Source organism: Channa argus, chromosome 8 (genome assembly GCF_033026475.1).
Source record: "Channa argus isolate prfri chromosome 8, Channa argus male v1.0, whole genome shotgun sequence".
Taxonomy (NCBI): Eukaryota; Metazoa; Chordata; class Actinopteri; order Anabantiformes; family Channidae; genus Channa; species Channa argus.
This window is the reverse complement of record NC_090204.1, coordinates 9,157,695-9,178,972: the sequence shown is the minus strand read 5'-3', so window position 1 is coordinate 9,178,972 and position 21,278 is coordinate 9,157,695. Positions and strand designations below refer to the sequence as shown.

Genomic DNA, 21,278 nt, shown 5'->3' with positions numbered 1-21,278 from the left:
CAGAATGCACACTGGAACAGCAGCTTTTTCTCTCTTTATGACTGACATTAACCTTTCTCAGCGTTGCTTCATAAAACTCACCCTGCTAAACAATACCTCAGCTTAAATTCTTTAGAATTACCAAAACCTGCATTCCTATTGGAGTGAACAAATGAGGGGGAGAGTGGAAAAACATATGTACTGCATTCGTATAAATCTTGGCTCTTTTGTTGTGAAATACTTTATACTAATAATACTAATTTTAAAAATAGAATTTTAAAATTCAGATTTAGCGAAAGAAACTGCTACATATATTAATACCATGTCAAACCTACGTCAATAAGTGTTTCTGGCTAAAGGTTTAGAGCCACTGATCTATACCAGCGCACTGTATTTTAGAAAGTAAGTGTATACAGTTTAAGTATGTATTTTTACCTGCAAAATAGAATTGCTGAACAAATGTGAGGTGCAGGCTAAGTGTACTGAGTGTTGAGCAGAGGGAAATGGGCTGTATTTCATTTATTGTTGCAAGTTTATTCCAAGCTGACATTAGGTTTCATGAAATACATCCAGTATGAAAACATTGTTTAGGCATTCATTCACTGTGCATCACATTCTTGCAGATCTACCTAAAGTACTTTAAGTCATTCTCTTTTTCTTTGTTTTATGGTTGTGGGGCTGAATCCAACTCCAACATTAAAGGTATTTTTTCATATAGAACTTTTATTGAACCTTTTGACACAAATGATAGCAAGCCATGAAGTTGCTTCTACAGTGCAAGTCCTGTACCCTGATCTGATGGTCCATCATAGGTTTCATGCATACCCAGATTGTCTGCTGCAGAGCAGGGTGGGATTATAAAACCACTAAAGAGTCAGACCACTTCTCTCTACTTGTGAGTGGATGAATGGATGCAGTTCTTGGATGTGGTCTGGTTTGCCCTTTGAATGTTTTTGTTGCCCTGAAACCAATGGCAGCACGAATGAAGTGCCATGGACAGAGTTGTAGTAGGGGTTTAAAAAGGTGAACCAGTTGTGTGTGTGTTTGTGTTTGGTGCTTTAACTGATGTTCTCCAGAATGTAAAAGATGAGCTCCATCACAATAGGCTCCTCACCCTTCTTGCGCCCTCTGCTGTGAATGACAGGGATCAGCACACTATCCAGGGCATTGAGGTACTGAGCTGGGAGGGGCTGCCCATTACTGCCAGCCACAAATCCCACCTGAAATTACAAAACGACCCACTTTAATATTGTTACGCCCAGGAGCTTACAATGAAGCAACAGCTTACAATGACGATACAGCATATCAGCTTCCCTGTGTCATGCCACAACTTGTAACTAAAGTTTTTGATTTTGACAAAGATAAAGAGCAGGGAGGCAAATGTATAGAAAACCCCCAAATGAAATTCATGCTAACAAAATTCTCAAAAGAGATCTACCCTTAAGTAATAATATTAAAAACTGGACATTTTATTGCTTAAAAAAATCATCAGAAATGATTTCTGATAAAGATTTTATTGAAAAGGGGGAAGGTTTTAATGATTTTTAAGACTGTATTTGTTTCACTGTGTATCTACTAATATTTATACTGGAAAACACTTCAATAAATAAATAATGTATTAAACTTAGTGTGTGATATAAAGGTAGCTTTTACCTCATAGCCATGTGCTGTGAAGTTAAGCTACAGATCAAAAAGTTAAATTTCTGTCAATTCTGAACAAATTATCCAATGATGTCTTCATAGTATCTATAGCAGGTGGGTGCATGTTAGAAATAATACATTGTTGTAACCAGCTCACTCGTGTCAAATGTATCATGTTTTATTTCCTTACCTCTTGAGAGTCGAAAGTGACTCGCAGTCCCAGTTTGGCCATCCCGTCTTCTTTCAGCAGTTTTAGGTGTGGACACAGTGCCAAGCAAAATGCCCGGGCTATCCGCTCCGTTAGCCGGTTGTGTTCAGCAGAGTCAGTCACTCCTCCTTTGGGAAGATCCCTCCTCTGCAGGAAGAAGACCTGCACAAAACAGTCACACGGATGTCACAAGGATGGAGGAGACCATTTGACCATCTGTTTTTATTTATCATTGCACATACTTCTGTCCAGCGGATGAGCTTCCCATTTTCTTTGTATTCTGACTTCTGGAACATCTTCATGCTGCTGATGGACTCCATAGATTTTCCATCAATGGGGCTTATAACTCTGGAGAACCCAAGCATTGTTTATGTACTTGCATGTACCAACAATTGAGTACACTGACAAGAACAGAAAATGTAGTTAGCCGAGTGTTTGGAAAGTCTGTGGATTCCCATGTGGCATAAAAACCAGACACCACTGCATATCTACCTCCTATGATCATGCCCTACAGATTTTACAACTGTCTATACATGGTTTGAACATTTTCAATAATCAAAATGTGGCTGAGCACAAAAGCTCTGTTATGCAGTTGCAACATGAACTTTCAAAAAGGTGGACACACTCACCCCTTATTCACAGTGCACTTCTCCTCCACCCACTGTACACAGACAAGTTCCTGGCTGTCTGATTGGTCAAGCTGCCCACAGGTGATAGTGTAGTCTTTCATCTCCCGTAGCGACCGACGGAGCTCCGCCATGGTTTCCACAGTGATCTGTACCATTAGCCCATCTGTGGAGAGGGGACAGCAATACAGGAGAAACACACAGACACCAACGAACACATACACACACACACACACACACACACACAATAACATGCATCAACGTGTACACACGCCTAGACAGACAAACTACATACATACAAAGATCAACACTGAATAAACCAGCTGTAAAGCAGAGATGGTAACATGTTCCACTTGAAACAAGTAAACAGCCAATTTTCTGCAAGTGGGAAGGTTAAAGTCAAGGTTAACCAGACCCCCTCTGAGTGGACGACCTACCTTCTACAATGCTGGACTTGGCCAGATATCCTGCAGATCCTTTCAGAGCACTACTGAATATAAAAAAGCATGATCCAGTTACTGCAAGAAAAAAGTAAGAAACAAACAAACACAGAAGGAAAAAAGTAATTTAGATACAAGCTGTGGTTAAACTCCTATTGTAATGGAAGTCAGCAGTGAGAAAAACGTCCTGTAGTGCCATCTAGTGTTATGTAAGGCCATTTGCAACACTTCAGATTTCCTTTACACGTCCTTTTTACATTTTTTGGGGGGTAATTTTCAGGTGAATGACACTGTCCTGTCTTAAATTTAAATAAGTGTAACATTAAAAATCCACAATCCCATTTCTATGGATGCACAGTTTCTCACAAAATATTTTGTCATAGTTATAACAATGTTTTAAAATGTCTTTGGTAACATGGTATTTCGATTACAAATACTATGATGAATTTTATGATTTTGCACAATGTTCGGGTGCAACATAATTTTGTAATGATTCAACAATTGCACAACCTACAATTCAAACTCTCCCGCTCAATGTTAAACAAATTCCTTACTGCGCAATGTCCTCTATACTAACTCTTGTTATTTTGATGTCCCTTCCAGAATCCTGCTGTGACCCACCTTTGCGTGGCTGACTGTGAATGCTGATCGCCTGTGTCTGGTACTGGCCATCGTCTTCTTGCACACAGATGAGGTGGGAGTCTGCAGTCTCGTTGAAGCATGCTCCTATGGCCAGCACATGCTCATTGGACTTACTTAGGGCCTTCATTAGCTAATATGATGAGAAGCAGGCAGAGAAGGAAGGATTAATGAAAAGCACATGACTTTAGCGTTAACTGTGAGGCCCACAAAGTAGTACCTCGTTGTAGCTTGTGCTCGGTATCTTTATGAAGGTTTTCTGAGCCTCTAGATCCACAGTGAGCCCCGGTACCATTGGTAGGCTGTAACGGTAATTCCTAAAGTCCTAACACAGCATGGAAAGACTAGGTCTGTTTTAGACAATTTGTCAAAATTTACAGCACAACCTCTTATTACTGAGGAGAAATGTGGTTTTGTAACAACACAAAACAAGCTGTTGTCAAATGTCATCTCACCACTAGCAGTCTCATTATGGTGCGACCTATTTCTCCAAACAAGGGTCTTCTGAAGCGTACACTGTACAGAGGGCATGGGTAAACTGGAAAAAGAGGGAAAAACCTAGTAAGTGGGGAGGAAATCTATAACAGTAGAGATGCAAATTTCATACTAGGGTCTGGCTTACATCTGTATTCAGCCCCGAGCCGCAACATAAGACGCAAGGGAAAGGCTTTGGCCCAGGCTACCTCCGCTCTGTGGACCAGCAGGCCAAAGAGGAAGGGCTGGTTTGGCAGAGGTAGACCTTGGAGGGACTGGAGAGTAGCACAAACATACAAGAAGCCTGCATGGTCCTCACTCCCCAGAAAACAACTGCTGAATAGAGACAGCGACAGGTGCTTCACAACCTTCCCTGCAAAGAACCAGGAAAAGATGTACAATAACAACAGAAAAAACAAAAAAAAAGAAAAAACTTTCTAAAATGGGTGAATAAGGTTTCCAAAAAAAGGTACATTTATTGTTATTTAATTATATATTTATATTATATATTGAAGTACGTTACAAGCTAGAATTTACTTCCCATAAGCACCCTGTTATATGTGGCCCTGACCTGTGAGGGTGTCGCTGTATAGTTGGATGAAGTGGCTGAAAATGTCTTTGGGGAAACTTTTCTCTTCAGGCAAACACTGCAGCAGCACCACCACCTCCACCTGGCCCACTGCATGCATTCCCTTTGTCGTAATGAACCAGCACTTCCTGTTAACATCTGTCAAACAACAAAGGCAGGGGTCTACAACATCTGTGTTTTCCTAATAGAATAAACTTTTAATTTCAAAACAATAGTTGGGTGTTGGAAAATTCAGCTATGAAAAAAGTTATGCTCTTCTCTTGAATATACAAATCAGCTCCTTTTTAAAAAAATCCATTCAGCCCAATTTAGGGTTTAGGATCACAGTCACCTTTTATTTCATTTATAAGCAGTTCTCTATACAATCCTGTACAACAACAAGAAGGGAGAGAAAAATAGACAGTTGACTTACAGTTGACTAGCTTGACCATAGCAAGTAGGTTAGCATTGAGGACAAACACTAGAGGCTTGGACCTGCCACTCTCCAACTCCTGAATAAGCAGCATTTCAGACGGCTGCTCATCCACAGTGTAATCTGTAAAAATATATATTACACAGTTACGGCATAGTATTTCGTTTTTCATACTACGTCATACTTTGGCGGCTGTGGGTAAAGGGGTAGAGTGGGCCATTCACTAATAACACAGTTGGAAGTTTGAACCTCAGCTCCTCGTGGCTCCACATGTCAAGAAATTGAACCCTAAGTTGCTCCCGGTGGTTCAGCCTATCGTATAAGCCAGGCTTTATCTAAGGTGCACCAATGGGCAGCATTTGTTAAAGCTATTATTTTTTAAACACCCCAGTCGGAACAAGCACATGCCAACTTCTAGCACAGACTTTGTACGTGTTTAGCTGGATGTTTAACTTAGGTTGTGAATTTGAACTGCTTCCCTTCCAGTTGGTCTTTCTGACTTTGTATTTTTTCACAGGACCTGAACCATGTCAAACTGCTACTGGAAACACACCTGCCGATTTAGTTTACAGTGGGCTCATGTGTTAGTAGAAGAGTTGAAATTGCATATAAACCTAAGAGTTAGCTGTAGCCCACTAGTTTGATGTGCAGTGAAGCATGTGCATTTAATTCACTTACAGCAGCAAACTGGCACTGCTAAAGCACGATTTCATCCTTGTAACTAATGTGGATCTTTATACATACATGGTGTTGCAAATGTAACACATTTCTGTACTGTTACCTTCAGATGGCTGTAGGCCAACTTTTATACATCTTTTGGATGGCACCAAATAGATTTTCTGATTAATCTTATATTCAGTACAGAAAATAATTGCTGCTGTCACATCAACATATTTGATTTTGCTTTTGACATCACTAAACTCTCAACTGCTCACCATCAGAGACCAAATCTTCACCTAATGTAATGCTGCCTAATAGGCAGGATGAATGGGCAAAGAACATTTCAAAATCAGTAAATACCAGAATCTACACTGCTGTGGATGAAAAGACCACAAAGACATTTAGTTAAATGTTCAATTCTGACACTCAAATTGGGCTGAGCTAGTCTTACCTCCTTTGACGCCTGTGGAGGTAAGGATGGGTGGCAGGCCATCCAGAGGGATGAGGTGGATAGAGCCGCTCACCAAAGCAGTGGTGCCCCAGCCATAGGGACCACAGGCCTCCTAGACGACGAAGGAGGCAGAGGAAAAGGCACAAAAAAACAAACTAACATATACAAGCCCTAATCATTTTACCTTTACAATTTAATTTCCCCTCAATCAGGAAACAAGCAACATGTTTTTGGTGGTCTGTGGGGTGTTGTGTTTTTAGGATTTTACATTGATAGTTGTCCCATGTGGCCTCACGGCTCTCCTAATCTGGGGTGAACCTGCAGGGCTTTTACTCGGCGCACCCATCACTCTTCTCATTAGTGGTGAGAACGTTGACTCCCTCACCGGCGTGGTTGGTGTTGACTCTGACTGCTTGTCGGTGAAGATTTCATCTGCAAACCACACCCTCCTTTTTTCCCTTGGGGGCGTCCCTGAAGAGAAGGTGTAAGAATTGGTTATGCAAATGTTAATTTAACTCTTAGCTTTGACTAGAACTGAATCTGTGCTCACTTTTGATGAGGGTCGAATGACAGGAAATGCAAACCCTTCCCTCCTTGCCATCCAGGTGTGTAAGTTTGAACTTCAGATTGGAGCAAAGAGCACAGAATACCTGACAGTACACACATGCACATTCCCGATAAAGACAAGGGACGTACACACACATTTCACACCATCAAGTCTCTTTTAAACCGGGGACATCATTGTATAAAATTAAAAACTTCCTCACCCTGCCACAGGCTCGACAGTGGTGCCTCCTCTTGGTAAAAGTAAACTTGACCCCACACTTCATGCAAACTTGTGCCTGAGCATCAGGGACCCACACTGGAGCCACCTCCCCAAGGACATTTCCTCGATCCTTGGATAGAATACCAATGGGGCTCGGCTGGCACTCAAAACCGGCATCTCCAGAGGAAGCTGCAGAGTCTCCTGTTGCTTCGTTACCACTGGTTGCTTGGTTCTTGCTGCCAATTGTGTTCTCATTTCCACCATTAGATCTGGGCATCTTCAACTGGCTCTGGAACTCCTTGGACCCTGTATGTAAGAGAGGACAGGGTGCTGCCATCACCTCTGAGCTGCAGGACTCCTCATGCTGCTCCAGCCTGCTCTCCTCCAGCTCCTTTTCCTCAATCACAGAGTCCTCTTTGGATGGTAGAGGCTGAGACTTCTTCTCCACTGCCTCCTCCTCGGGCCATTCGGCCTCGGCAGGACTGAGCACTACGGGACTGGAAGACTCTTCAAAACAGCTGTCGCTCCACAGCGAGATAGCAGTCACAGTGCAGCTGCCTTCCTCCAGCTGCGAGGGTGAAGCAGCTTTGACAAGATGTTCGGATGGTTTCTGCTCACATGACCTAGAAGTGCTTCGCTCTGAAGCAGCCTCAGGGATTTGTTTACAACCCAGTGCTTGTTTTGGTACATCTCCATCTTTGAGCACCAGGAGACAGGGTCTGTTCATCCACTGGTGCTTGGCATCATGAAGAGATGGATTGTCTCCTTCATCTGTTTTAAGGGGGAGCATGATGATATCATGAAAAAAACATCTGGAGCAAATGCTTACACACCCATGCATGGTCACTGATGATGACTTATTAGGTGTGGGAGCTGCAAAGTGGACATTTACCAGTATGGCTCAATATAATAACCTCAACACACTTTAGCTTCCGACCATCAAGTGGTGAAATAAATAAGGTTGTTGAACTGAAAGTATTTAGAGAAAGTGATGATAGCATAAAGCAATAGGTCCTAGAGAGAATGAAAACAATTCAATAGTAGTTCTGCATTTATTTGGCAGTGTATAGCATCTCCTATTGAATTTACATATTACATTTTTGCAGATGTTTTTGTATGACTGAAACCTGTTCCCCCCCTTTTTTTTTTAAACCTGCCTTTGGTGTAACATCAAGTACACACACAACAAATGTGTATGTACTTAACAGGTTTCTCTTATAGGTTTGGATCCATGTTATCCATTGAAAAGCTGAGTGTGCACCTCAAACAGTATAAATTCACTGTAAATACAAAAAGTCATATTTTTGTCAACATTAAATTCTCTGTTATAGCAAGTTCCCCACCTGGTTACGGCCAGCACCTCTGAGGATCACCCATCATTACTGGACATTGCCAGCACGCAGTGAACAGGGAACAGGGCATGTAGCTGCTGTTTTATTGAGCAGTAACACAGCGATTCATTAACAGCTACGACTCGGGAGTCGTTATGACTAAAATAAGCCCTGCAGAAATCCTGCAGGTACAGCACCTTGATCAGTGTGTAGCCTACGTCAGATATTTTACCGTACGTTTGTGTCACATGTCCGGTGCTAATGACATGATGTCATAGGTTTCATTTGTTTAAAAAGGTATGATAACAAATTTGCATTGCAAATTATTTATACGAACAGAAAACAAAAGCTGTTCCTGGGTGCGGATTTCTCGATCCGGCTCACTGAGCGCTCTCTTCCCGGGACAGTGACGCATTCAGCACACGTGCAGATGTTTAATCCGCTCGCAGGCACCGAGGCCGGCGGCACTGCGACACTCAGCCCGCATCCTGTCTCAGCAGAGCACGCAGGACACTCCAGAGGTGGCGACTGCTGAGACGTTCGAGGAGTTTGCGGACTGTGCGTGTATGCACACGAGAATGTGCATTTCAGGTGATGCAAACTGCACGCGCTGCCAAGTGCTGTATCAGCTGTTTTCTGTGAAAAACAGACACGCAGTAACATCACCCTGTAACGGGCGGTGAATGGCCTCCCCAGTCTATATTAAAATCATGCGTTGCCCTTCTTACCTTCTGTTATTGCTCCCAGGAGGCTTTCATTCTCGTCATCCCGCGCAGAGAAGAACTTCAGCATTTTATCCTGTTACATCTAAGTTCCGGGGAACACGGATTCAAGCAGCAGTGCCTTGCTCACAGCAGGATAGGATGATTCCGCCTCTCTGCTCTCCCTCTCCCCCTTTCGTGTGATTCCCCCTCCTCCCGTGTCGCTCTGCAGCTCTTTGAGGAAACTCAAGAGATGTGCAGAAATGTCCCTCCCCAGTGTGCTTGTCTACACAAACCGCAGGACAGCGGATAAGCCAAGAGAGACTTACTGTATGATGCCAGATAATCAAATCCTGCCTGCCTGCACAGTAGGTTACTGTAGTAAATAAGGTTGCCAGCATGTCACAATCATTGACTTCCTGGATAATTGCATGCAGAATATTTAGTTTTGTCAAAGACCACAATAACATCTAAAAAATGTTAATCACTTTTATTGTTTCATAGACAAAAAAGTCTTAAGACTCGTTTAATGACCACTGTAATCCTGATGATGTCTGACCATGTGGTGAGGGGATTTAACTGTTTATCAGAAATGGGAGTATTTCTTTTGCACAAGTCAGTCTGACTCGGTTTTCCCTGGGCCATCATAAAATAGAAATGTTATTTGTTGGGGGGGTAGTGTTTGATATGTCTGGATAACTAGATTTAAAAACACCAGAGGTGGTCTCTTGCTCACTGCAGTCCAGTCCATGTGCACATCATCAATGTGTGCGTCAGTTTGCCTCATTCTTTGAAGCTTCATCAAAGTTTTCCACCAGATCTGCAGAACAAGAACAGATTGTCAAGTGTCACACTGGAAGAAACTGTTTAGTAAAATACTCTGTGTATTACAGTGAAGAGAGCAGTAAATTTTAAAGTTAATAATTGCAGACTTTGATTTAAACAAAAGTGTGCGTGTAAGAAAGAAAACCATAACCCAAATCAGAAATAGGTTAGTTGTTTTTTTTTTTAAATGTGCCAGAGTTTTTTAAAATAAAGTCACTTAAAGTTTTTATTGTCTGTCTTTGGACATCTAACAAAGATAAATTATCACCATCACATAGTAGCTACAACACAAGTTAACCAATGTCTCTATAACATAAATAATAATAATAAAATATGACAGACTGAACTGCCTATTGTTACTGCTGCACGCTGGGAAATCTTATAGTAAACAGACAACAGTTAATGTTTCGTGTGATGATCATCACTTGTCAATGTTACGCCGAACAGAAACTGAAAACAAAAATTACAATGCACTGAATATATTTTTCTGCAGCAGACCAAAACTATTTCTACCGAGTTAGTCTTAATCGTTCATTTAACTAATACACCACGCACCTAAAATGACAGAAAATGTCATATATATTATAATGTAACTGTTCTTACCTGGAACATCATCATCCTCTTCCTCAATGTCCTCTGCCTTTGGAGCCTTGCTGTCGAGAGCTGGGACAAAATGATATTAAATGTAAAGGCTTTGTAATAACATTTCTAATTAAAGCAGTTACCATGTTTCTAACTATACCTTTTATTGTATAATGGAAATTTAAGGGTCTAAACTTTTGAACTAAAATATTCAATTTAGACAGCAAACCCGCTGAAGGAAAAAATAATTAACTTTACAGGTAACAGAATGTTTAGAGCAAAATATACAAAACATAATGTCCCTCACCACTTATGTCTTTTTTGACAAAAAATAGTGATGTTGCAATGGTAAAGTAATTAAAGTAAAAGTGGTTAAATTAATATCCGTCATCAATTAACACTTACAAACACGTAAACCTGTTCAATGCTGCTTAAAATCAAGCATAACATCCTCACCCTCCTTTTTCCACATAGATTATGAGTCGCCAAAGGTATGATATTGCAGCTCAAGCATCAAACCTCTAGCATCATTAGGGCCAGACACACCCACCTTGCCGAGGGAACTGTTCTGCCAGTTTACGCAGGCTGCTGAGGCTGTCTGCTCCAAGCTGACTGAGTATGCCAGGAAGCATCTCTGTCAGCTGCTTGGTCTCAGCGTGGCCAGTGATGGCGAAGGTGTTGGCCGACAGAGAGGCCTGGACTTTGGGGTTGTTGAAGTGGATAACAGTCCCATCATCCTTGATCATATTGACCTGGGGAAAAAAAAACACTCAGTACATGCACACAATCCTGTGCACTTATCAAAAGGTGCGTGAAGGTTCAAGGTTTGCTTTTATAGAAATATACCGTACAGTAGATCCATACCAATTTACCTCCTCAATTCCAGCAATGTTGTTCACAGCCAACTTCTTTAATGAACTCTGGAGCTTTTTGTCATCAGCTGTTGCAGTTCTGTGCACCACCTTCTTCTTCCTGCGTGCGGAGCCCTGAAACCAAATTGGATGCAAGACTGCTAAGCGACAGAGACCTAATTCAAGAGTCACAGCATCAGAAGAAGCAAAATCTGATAATGGGGGGTAACAAGGTGCTTAATTTGTCTCTCATGACTCAATAAATTTATTGGGAATTCTGCTCAACGTATGTCAAACAGCTCAAGATCTGCGAGGAGCGTTGGAATCTCTTTTTGCTGTCTGACTTTACACAAGTAAGACTGGACAGTTTAACTAAAAAGATGCACATACTACATTTTTAAGAATTTAAACATGCATTAGCATTTATTTGTTTGCTTATTTGAAAGTGGAAGATAAAGCATTAGATACTAGAATTATCTGTATTGATGCTACTGTTAATAAACGTGTCGTGATGCAAACATGGCATACAGTGCATCCATAAAGTATTCACAGCGCAAAGGCCATGAATACTTATGTACATATGATTTATTTATTTTTTTATTTTTTTTGTATTTGCAAAGATTTCAAAGAAACTTCTTTCACGTTGTCATTATGGGGTATTTTTATCCACAGTTTATAACATTTTGTACTTGAAACTATGGCTGGAACTAACAAATATTTTCATTATCAATAACTGAGCTTAAGATTCTTTATCTTGAAAAAGTGCTTTCTTAAGTTTATAAAATTTCAGAAAATAATGGGAAAATCTCTGGGAAAGCTCTTTACATTTTCACATAGACCAATCATGTCTGAAAAATACTTCTTGTTTAACCAACTTTAAAAAAAATAAAGTGAGTTCATGCACCATTACATAAAACTCAAAACTCAGACACTAAATGGCATCCCTTCTGGATGTCACTGATGATGAACAGGCAAGGATGTTATGTGAGACTCATTCGACTCATGTAAGGTTCATCGGAAATGGTTTATTATAGAAAAACATATTTACACAAAAGACATGAATTTATTTTAAATTATATCATGTAATATGAAAATTTGTATGTCTATAAATGCAGATATTCTACAAGAAAACAAAAACCACGAGTATGAGAACATAAAGGCATCAGGATTATGACTTTTCAGAATGTCTTAACAACCCGTTTTTAATTTAGGATTGATGAACCCCTTTGCTGTTATTTATAATTTCATAACTAACAGATAATGAATGTGTAAACTGTATGAGCTTTATTTTGGAGGTAAGAAACACAGTAATCATGGAATTTGTTTGGGAACATTCTCAGAAAAATTATTGACACCCAAAAATTGTCAAGGATGTTATGTATGCACATAGTTTGAAGGGTAACATTACCAATCCAAGAAAAGTGACACCTTTAATAGTCAGATCATGTCCTGAGTGTTAACTTACCTTTCCTCCTATCCGGACTTGGGCTTGAAGTTTTGCCAGTTTTTCTTGATTCATGTTCTCTCCTGAAATTTCAGAGAATTATAGATCATGTTGAAATATATATGTATGTTTTAATAAATAAACATTATGCAATAACTAGCTACGACATGCTGCTGCCTGTCATTAGCATTTGCATCGGTTCAAACAGCAGATACAGATGTTTAAAACCCCAGCAACCAGCAAAAAAAACAAAAAACGTATACAACAGGTTTAAAACATGTGAAAATGAATCCAGCTGGTGCATTAATATGTCAGAACAGCTCCAACTTGTTGGCAGATAGTCTGATCAACCTGCTGGGTGTGTGTGTGTTTAGCAGCTGCAGAGATAAAAACACAGCACAAGGCCTGACAGACTAGACACAGACACACGGGTCCAGCGCTCTGTTCAGTCGGACTGCTCTACTATGACGGAACACCAACAACCACACGCTCCACAAGCACCGCACAGCACACACGAGTCAACACTTCTCTTTACAAACCTGCTCTCTAATCCACACAGGCATGCGGGACCGAAAGATGGAGGTTATCAGGAAGAGATTACGTCACATACCATAATGGATTTTTCTTCGTCGTCGTTTCCGGTCACCTGGAGGACTGTGGCCGTTGGGTTGCCGCCTGCAGGACCGTTGGTAAATTACAACAACAAACCTTACTGCTCCGTCAAAGACACCCATAGCTCACCACACGGTACCACTAAAGGTTAAAATAGATTAACAAAAGAAAGTTCACAGATGTTCACAAATCTTGCTTCATATGAAGCAACAAATAGCACAAACTAAGAGCTGATGTTGTTTAAAAGCTATTCCAAATGAATGTTTAAAGTAATTTTGATGACACTTATTAGACATTACAAAGCCATAATTCCATTAACATCCAACCATTATCTGTAATCACTTATCCCATTCAGGGTTACAGGGGGCTGGATACCCTACATTTTAGATCTGTAAATCCCTTTTTCCTTTCAGACCCTTTTTTGTGTTTGCCTGCAGTACAACGTGAGAACCTATGTCAAAATTTGGCTTTTGGCCTCATAATTTATCTTTATTGGTCAGTATTTCATGTATACTGATGTAATAGACTGTTTTGCATTGCATTGTACTGGAATAATGGTAAAACAACAGATGACTGAATATGACATAAGAGTCAATATATCCCATATTCACTATAGTTATAGTTCGTTCAAAGTGTGCAAGCAGTGTGCCATTTAAACATTAAACTTTCAACTGCGGCAACAACTGCCCACACTTTTGGCAACATTTTACAGCCAATCATTTATTACTTTGGTTTTAATCAATAATTATATCTCACAAAGTCAAATTTAAATGCAAATTTAATTAATATAAATATAAGCTGTTTTTGGAAAGACAGAAACAAACGCTATCTTCAAAATATGTTTTGGAGAGAGAACACTACCTCCTAACACATACTGAATTCCCACCCTTAAAATAAAACATTTTAATTTCCTCTGCAATAGTTTTTATTTTGCCATTTTCATATTTATGACAAAGTCAAGCCCAAAGACAAAAGACAAACTGCTTTAACAGACATTAAGACAGCAGAACACATTCGGTGTAACAAAGGAATCACTAAAACCACATTTTTCAGGGAACTTTGATTTGTTTTAGACTCATGAAAGTTACAAACAAAAAAGTAAATCCCACATTATCTAACACACCGCAATACGATCAGTTCATGGTAATCAATTTACAAAGCAACATAAAACAGATTTTTCTTAATTTAGTGCGACAACATCCCAAACACTGTATCCTCAAACATTTTTCCTCAGTTCTTAGCTGTTCTCACATCAAACCGCTTGGACCAGGGTTCAGGTGATGGCTTTGATCGTAGTGTCTGACAGAGGTAATCTGCCAGGACAGCGGCACTGAGACTGGCCAGCACCCGAGGTGCTGGTTGAGCTGCGGAGCATGCTACACTGCCACTGGTGTAGCCTACGAGACTTTGAGCTCCAGCAGCAGTAGAGCAACATGAAGATTTTCTTCATAACAGCCCTTCTCAGCAGGATGTAGACCCAGGGATCCAGGATTTGGTTCCAAGTGGCCATGCGTACCACCATTAAAAGATTGAATGATGCAGACTCATCTCTTGCTCTAGCGCTCACAGTTGTGACATGGATCTGATAAAGTGGAAAATTTGATACAGGATTTTAAAAACTGCAGGCACCAAAATGACACGTTCAAGCTATGTCATTAGAGAATGTAAACAAATCCTTCAATCAATACCTTATTAGACAGAAACAGACAAATTAATTATTAACAAAGGGGGTTCGTATAATGACTGTGTTTACGCTGTGGATAAGTGGACAAATTAGGTGACACTGAATTATTTAACATGCTGTATTTGATGTGCAGATAATTTACATTCTGTTCACATTTTCACAGAGGAACTGAAAGCTTCCTTTGCAGGACTCTTAAGGTTTTTGTTACACATGCAATAATGCCATTAGAATTATTATTTGTCACAAGTAAGAAAATCAGGGTCTTTCCAGAAACTCAAACAGATAAACAGAATTTGCTTGTTTTAAAATACCACTTTAATCTCGTTCAGTCAACAAACATATCAATGCTGGTTTTCACTGTAGCTTTATTTTGACAAATTATGTGCTGGCTACACCCACAAAGGTTACTCACAGCAGCTGGTTATCCAGATTTTCTGAAAATTACTTTCCCAAAATCCCTCTATACGTTTCCCGTGCTTGCTGCAAATTGGTCAACAGACAAAACAGCACTTTTTCAGGTTGTTTTTCAACAACCTAAAAAAAGTTTCATTCATCCAATAAGAGTGTGTATAAATGTTAAAGTGATAAGTGTATCAGGACTGTAACATGTACTGGCCTGATGGTGTAGATAAAGGTGTAATTTTGGAGGAGAGGTCAGGGACCACCTTATAAAGAGCCCATTTGTAGAGCAATGCCCTTTTCCACCATGAAAAAGTGAATGGTTTATAGAATGGGGGCTTGTGAGTGTGCTGCAGAGGTGTGGACATACTGTGGGGTTTCTTTTAGAAGTGAGAAAAGAGGAAAGGCCATACACCAAAATATTGAAGTATTTCTGTCCTGCTGTGATAAGTAAGTGCATAGGAGTTTCAACAGAGATGAAGAACGATTGATAGATTGTAGCCGAAAAGCAAAAAAATCTTCAAAACCTTTTCTTAATCAACTTTTTATCCAATAAGACAAATAATGCGTTGGATTGTATTGTCTCTGGCTGTCATGTTATCTTTAAATACTTCAGAGACACAAGAAAGTTACATAATGACTAACAAGTTAAACTTATTTAATAAATTAGACAATTTACCACATTTTATCAGGAAGTACAGGGAATGTACAACTTTTAGCTGAACCTTTTACCTGTAATGTCACCCTTTACGTTGTGATTGTTTTTTTTTAATGTTATGTGGCAAGGTAAAATGTTCTGGAGATAAATTCTTACCAGTAACGGGCCCCAGCAAACACAGGACACCAACATGATAGCCAGGAGCTGGCAGATCATCTCTACATGGTATGATGTGCCTTTGTGGTGAAGCTTGTGGCGCAGTTTGGCCTGCAGCAGAGTGCAGCTTGTCAAAGTGTTGCATACAATGGAGATCAGCAGAGCCAGTAGCCCCAGTAGAGAGAAGAGTAGAGGCAGGAACACATCCAGCCAGTCTTTGGGTTCCTTCAAGTGGAAGAAGCAAAAGCTCCTGGAGCTCTGAACCCTGTAGGACCTCCACAGCAGCACAGGCAGCATGGCAACCGCTGCAGCGAGCAGCCAGGTGAGACCCAACAGCTTTTTCATGTGGTGGGGAGCCAACACTGTGGAATGGAAGATTGGCCTGGTGACGCCAATGCAGCGCTCCACTGCCATGGCGCTGCCCAGGAATAGGGGGCTCAGGCCAAAGAACACCATGCACACTCCAAAGATGCTGCACACAATGCGGTACGGGTCAAACATCTCCCATCTTTTGTGAGAGCTGTAGACAAAAAGCACCAGGGAGCCATTGATGATGTGGCCCAGCAAGTCTGTGACCACCAGGCTGCTGGCAAACAGCAGAAAAGAAGCCCTGGACTTGATCCGGAGTTGGTTGTAGGATTTGATTAGTATAAAGAGGGCAAGGCTGTTGGAAAAGATGCCCACAGTCATGGAGACGACAGAGGCGGTGACGGACAGTTCCTTCTGGCTGCAAGTGCTGTTGCTGGGTCTGACTACTGGCCGGCAGCCCTCGTCTGAGCTCTCGTTGACTGACATGATTTAAATTAAATCTAAAAAGAGAATAATTAAAAGAAGGGGCACGTGATGCATTTGTACCAATTTTGGATATAATGCCAGAGGCTAAAATAGCATTTTTAACATTTTACAATATTTTACAATATACAATCCAATAGTTTCAATGCTTTCACGATACAGCTCACATTCAGTATCAGGCAAAGTCTGATAAAGTCTGTTTCCCCACAGCAGGATGTGTTTCCCCTTGCTTTAACCTAACCACAACCTAGTCCAAAAGCCCAACCTTTTGCCTTCTGACCTGCTCAGCCAGGTGTCTCTCACGTACTGCCAGTGGTTTGAAGACACTACTCAAGTACTTAAGTACTTTACTTTTTCAGAGGCAAATAACCAGTTACTACAGTTACTATACCAGTTACTTTAAAAAAAAAAAAAACAGTTAGAAATGCAAAATATATTAGTTTTCATTGATCCCAAGTAGGAAAATCTCAAGCTCTCAAGGAGCATGCTTCATGTGTGTTAATAATTATTAAATTATTAGATTTAAAAAAATATAAGGTTTTGAACCTTGTGCAACAATCAAGTGATGTACACATTTAAAATCCTGTAATTTGATATAAATTAACGTGAAAAACTCTTATTGCTCATTACTATCATATTTTCATGCAAATACTTGTCATATAATTAATTTAAAAAAACGAATACACACCTTTTTATGTAGCATAGTATTTTTACACTGATGCGTTGCTACTTTTACTTAAGTAAAGGGTCTGAGTGAATACTTCTTCTAGTGCTGGTCTAACGGGAGGGAAACCGAAACAAAACCTCTTCAAATAAATATTTTCAAAGCATGAGCATCTTCTATTAAAGCTGGTGTAACTTTGGTTAATTATGCAGAATGTAGCCTACAGTTCCTTACCTCAGGTCAGGTCTTCACACAACTCGCCATAAGTCAACAGCCTCTTCGCTGTCTGGCTTTTTGGGGGCAATCACTAAAACAAAGTCCTGTCAGCACAGTTATCACACGCCCTGAAACAGTTCTCCTCAATATTCCCGCCGAGGCACAGATCTGTACCACTTGTGCGCTTGGTTGGCGCCAGGTCTCAGTGAGAGCGCACGGCATCAGTCTGCGAGGTGTCAGTTCCCTCTCAAACCCACCTCCGAGGCTGTGCACGTTCGTCGCTTTCTGCAAATTGTAGCCCACTTTTGTTTGGTATCAACACTGACTGGAAATGACAAAGGATAAAACTGTGCGCTTGTTGCCAAAATACGCACTCTATTAAGTGTAATGATCACTGATTGACCTGCTTTATTTGTGTTTGGATACATTCATCAAAAAGGTCGTTTTCTTAAAACTATATTATTTCTTTATTTATATTGCAGTACTTGTGAAGCTATCCATAACCTGCCAATCTGTATGTTGAAAAAATATCCACGTCTCCTTTTTCCACTCAGTCACTGAATATTTTTGGATAATCAGGTAATGAACAGCTTCCAATAAAGTACAGGCTGTGTCTGTGAGAGCAAGAAATCACCTGCAGGAGGAAGGAGACGTGGATATTTATTACATAAAGAATGGCAGTTTATGGATAACAACAAAAAACAAACAATAAATAAATATCTACAAAAAAATCCACCGTGGCAATTTTATCTGATGTTTATCTCTGGAATTTAATTTTGGAATAATCTTTCTCCAATGCCAAAATGTCCTACATGTATGAATTTTAATATCTTCTCTCTTTGCTACAATAACACAATAGTCTGATAGCTTGGACTATGTTTAAAGCCACACCCTTTCATAGAGGTGGACACCTTCTGCTCGTACATTAGGTTATAGTTGTTTTGAACAGCCTCCATCTATTAAATCCTGTGACAGCTAAAAAAGATGGGAACATGTAGACTTGATTTCAAAAACAGATCCTGGTGTCCCAGTACACTCGTTGTCAGTATTTATTACCAACATTTCCTGTCCGGTTTGTCATGAATATAAACTGTTAGGTGGACTTTACTCTTTGGAGCTCAACAGGCATAAGGTGTAAAGGAAGTGCAAAAAGCTTTAGGGTACATTACAGATTTTTAGCAGTTGTTGTGGTTTTCTTTGTTCAAATTTTATATTACTGGTCAAAATTACATAGTTTCATCTGAAACTATTTAACCCGACTGCTCCATTGAAATATGGCATCACTTTTATTAGAGACACCAGCTCAAGAAGACAAACATTAAAGCAAAAGTGCAAAGTGCAAAAAGGTCAGTGTCACTGACCATCTAAAGTAAATAATGCAAATGCACCAGCTCTCTGCTGATTCTGACCTTGCATCACACAAATTGCTGACTTTCATTTGGGCTGAGCAAAGAATATTCAGGCAATTTAAATCATATTAGAAAGGAGTACCTGTAATACTGTTGCAGGTACAGGACAGACAAAAACCTTTGATTGTATAAAATACAATATGATATTTGGAGGATCCCTTTCAAATGTTAGTGATGTATCACTGAAGATCCATTGTGAGTTTCATTATTGAGTAAGTGTTGGTTTTAACAGAGGATCTCTTTGAAAAGAGGTGTTTTTTTATCCAACAAAAAAGATCTCATACTTTATAAGCTAAAGAAAACAACTAAGGAACACAGGAAAGTGACAGCTATTATGTGGATTGAAGACATGTCTGAAATTCTTCAGACTTTTGCATATGTTTGTGTAGCCAGCTGTAAAATGTCTAGAGAGGAGTTTGGAGTGCTGGCTACATTTGGATGCCCACTGACCACCACTTTCCTTCTAAACACTGAGCATTACAACATTCATATTCATCATCTTTAAACAATATTCGAAATACATTTACTATATTAGGGCTTTTCACAAAGCTTCTGGTTTTCAGCACTGCATCTCACCTCCTTCTACAGTCCGTGTTACAGGCTCTATTTTCTCTTCTCTCATCCCACCTACAGTTGGACTGCTCCATATCTCTTGCTAATTTGTTTTTAGTGAGTTAAATTTAGTGGAGATTTAACCTTTTGACAAAGCCTGACCACCCATCTGCAGTATAGTTGCCAACATCACTCTCTCCAGAGAGGACATGCATATCCTGTCTGGAGAAAGCATCAGTTTATTTCCTTATACTGAATTCCCAAGAAAGCCCAGTCACTGACCGTCCACGCTTATCACTAACATTGACTTCAGGATCACCATATTGACCCACTATGCCCTGACCCAACCAGTGCTTGAAAGTGTTCCCAGAAAACAGAGTCAGATGCACTTGGGTCATACTTCACGCTGAAAGGAAAAAACATAATTCAAGGCTTTGTTTATGTAAATCACACTATTTGTCTTAATAACACTGGTTTAAACTTCTAGTGGGATTAATCCATGCAATGAGATCTGTGTAGTTTTCTAGTACTTTGCACATAGAAAGTGTATTCTGTTGTTGTCACATTGTTACTGCATTTCCACATACAATTATGTAATTGTAATTATCAATATGCAATTATATACAAATATATATTTTTCCTTTAGATAAAAGTTTAAATTAAGTCTCATTAGGCACGGGAATCATTTTTCTAATGTTACAATTATTGCTGCACACAAAAGTGACAATAACGGCTCATCACGTCTGAAGTTAAAAGGACTGCTTTTTTATTTCCATCCTCCAAAAGTAAATTTTCTTAATGGTCACTCAGAAGTAGTGGTAAATGTCCTCTTCGCTTACTGTTGCTCTTTCTCTCAAGCAGTAAAGTGGAAATTAGGATTAGGAAAGCATGAACCACGCAGGGTCTACGCACAGAGTGTGAGCATTTCACATAATTTTACAAATCTTTGCTTATAAACTTACCAAACAGTTTTAACAGTGCTAATAGTGAGTTATCACTGCCATAATGTAGACACTTAGTGAAATGTTGACCGAATAATGTTTGGAAGCAAAATTTCTTTTTGTATAAATATGTATTTTCACTATTATTTCTTCCTTAAAGAAAAGCATCCTCATCACATGCAAGATTAAGTATCAGGCTGCTTACTTTACTACAAACTCTTGTTTAATCAACTTTTTTTTGTTTAAGACTGAGAAAGATAGTCTGATAGCTTAAAGAAAACACTTATCCGGAAAAGGTCTGTAAAGGCTGCCAGCCAGCAAAGAAAGGCCACTCTTGACAAACAAAGCAGCATTATTAGAGCATACCCCACTATTTTGGAACATTGTGTACAAATATTTTTTTTATGTAAAATTTAAAATTCAAACAGCTTTCTTGCTTGTAAATATTTGCAAACATGTATTTGCACAAAATAATTTATGCACATGAAGCTACAAATACAAATCTATCCATCTTTTGCACAAGTAATAAAAAAATACCATATTTGTATTAGATAGGCCTACACACAATCCTAAAGT

General features: G+C 39.7%; 3 protein-coding genes across 7 annotated transcripts; all 3 read right to left on the bottom strand.

The window, feature by feature from the left end:
• Window positions 1–513: 513 nt before the first annotated feature.
• Window positions 514–9,163, bottom strand: zfyve9b (zinc finger, FYVE domain containing 9b). Of its 5 annotated transcripts, XM_067512427.1 has the most exons (17): window positions 8,945–9,131; window positions 8,229–8,852; window positions 6,887–7,656; window positions 6,670–6,769; window positions 6,388–6,590; window positions 6,120–6,231; window positions 5,009–5,131; window positions 4,579–4,734; window positions 4,156–4,380; window positions 3,989–4,071; window positions 3,754–3,858; window positions 3,516–3,666; window positions 2,892–2,972; window positions 2,458–2,620; window positions 2,071–2,176; window positions 1,811–1,990; window positions 514–1,199 (listed from the first exon to the last, which is right to left on the bottom strand). In XM_067512427.1, exons 3-17 carry the CDS (start codon window positions 7,610–7,612, stop codon window positions 1,038–1,040), a joined length of 2,676 nt encoding a protein of 891 aa, XP_067368528.1. In that variant the 5' UTR covers window positions 7,613–7,656; window positions 8,229–8,852; window positions 8,945–9,131; the 3' UTR covers window positions 514–1,037. The 5 variants fall into 5 exon arrangements, 4 of the variants coding, with proteins under 4 accessions (XP_067368528.1, XP_067368526.1, XP_067368525.1 ...); XM_067512425.1 differs by lacking the exon at window positions 8,229–8,852 and having other exon boundaries at window positions 6,120–6,228; window positions 8,945–9,153; XM_067512424.1 differs by lacking the exon at window positions 8,229–8,852 and having other exon boundaries at window positions 8,945–9,152.
• A 229-nt stretch (window positions 9,164–9,392) lies between these two features.
• btf3l4 (basic transcription factor 3-like 4) lies at window positions 9,393–13,285 on the bottom strand. Its single transcript, XM_067512434.1, has 6 exons — window positions 13,159–13,285; window positions 12,641–12,702; window positions 11,197–11,310; window positions 10,875–11,076; window positions 10,346–10,405; window positions 9,393–9,737 (listed from the first exon to the last, which is right to left on the bottom strand). Exons 2-6 carry the CDS (start codon window positions 12,692–12,694, stop codon window positions 9,691–9,693), a joined length of 477 nt encoding a protein of 158 aa, XP_067368535.1. The 5' UTR covers window positions 12,695–12,702; window positions 13,159–13,285; the 3' UTR covers window positions 9,393–9,690.
• An 864-nt stretch (window positions 13,286–14,149) lies between these two features.
• On the bottom strand, window positions 14,150–17,975 carry ptgfr (prostaglandin F receptor (FP)). Its single transcript, XM_067513778.1, has 3 exons — window positions 17,819–17,975; window positions 16,129–16,937; window positions 14,150–14,813 (listed from the first exon to the last, which is right to left on the bottom strand). The coding sequence occupies exons 2-3, from the start codon at window positions 16,921–16,923 to the stop codon at window positions 14,505–14,507; spliced, it is 1,104 nt and encodes a 367-aa protein (XP_067369879.1). The 5' UTR covers window positions 16,924–16,937; window positions 17,819–17,975; the 3' UTR covers window positions 14,150–14,504.
• Window positions 17,976–21,278: the final 3,303 nt, after the last annotated feature.

Coding starts and splice junctions, on each gene's coding strand:
- ptgfr (XM_067513778.1), bottom strand. CDS start 16,923: ATGTCAGTCAACGAGAGCTCAGACGAGGGCTGCCGGCCAGTAGTCAGA. Junction 14,814..16,128: donor TTTGCTGGGGCCCGTTACTG/GTAAGAATTTAT, acceptor CCACTTTATCAG/ATCCATGTCACAACTGTGAG.
- zfyve9b (XM_067512424.1), bottom strand. CDS start 9,008: ATGCTGAAGTTCTTCTCTGCGCGGGATGACGAGAATGAAAGCCTCCTG. Junction 6,770..6,886: donor ACTGTCGAGCCTGTGGCAGG/GTGAGGAAGTTT, acceptor GTGTACTGTCAG/GTATTCTGTGCTCTTTGCTC. Junction 5,132..6,119: donor CTCCACAGGCGTCAAAGGAG/GTAAGACTAGCT, acceptor ATATTTTTACAG/ATTACACTGTGGATGAGCAG.
- btf3l4 (XM_067512434.1), bottom strand. CDS start 12,694: ATGAATCAAGAAAAACTGGCAAAACTTCAAGCCCAAGTCCGGATAGGA. Junction 11,311..12,640: donor AAGTCCGGATAGGAGGAAAG/GTAAGTTAACAC, acceptor ATTTGGTTTCAG/GGCTCCGCACGCAGGAAGAA. Junction 9,738..10,345: donor AGAGGATGATGATGTTCCAG/GTAAGAACAGTT, acceptor CTTGTTCTGCAG/ATCTGGTGGAAAACTTTGAT.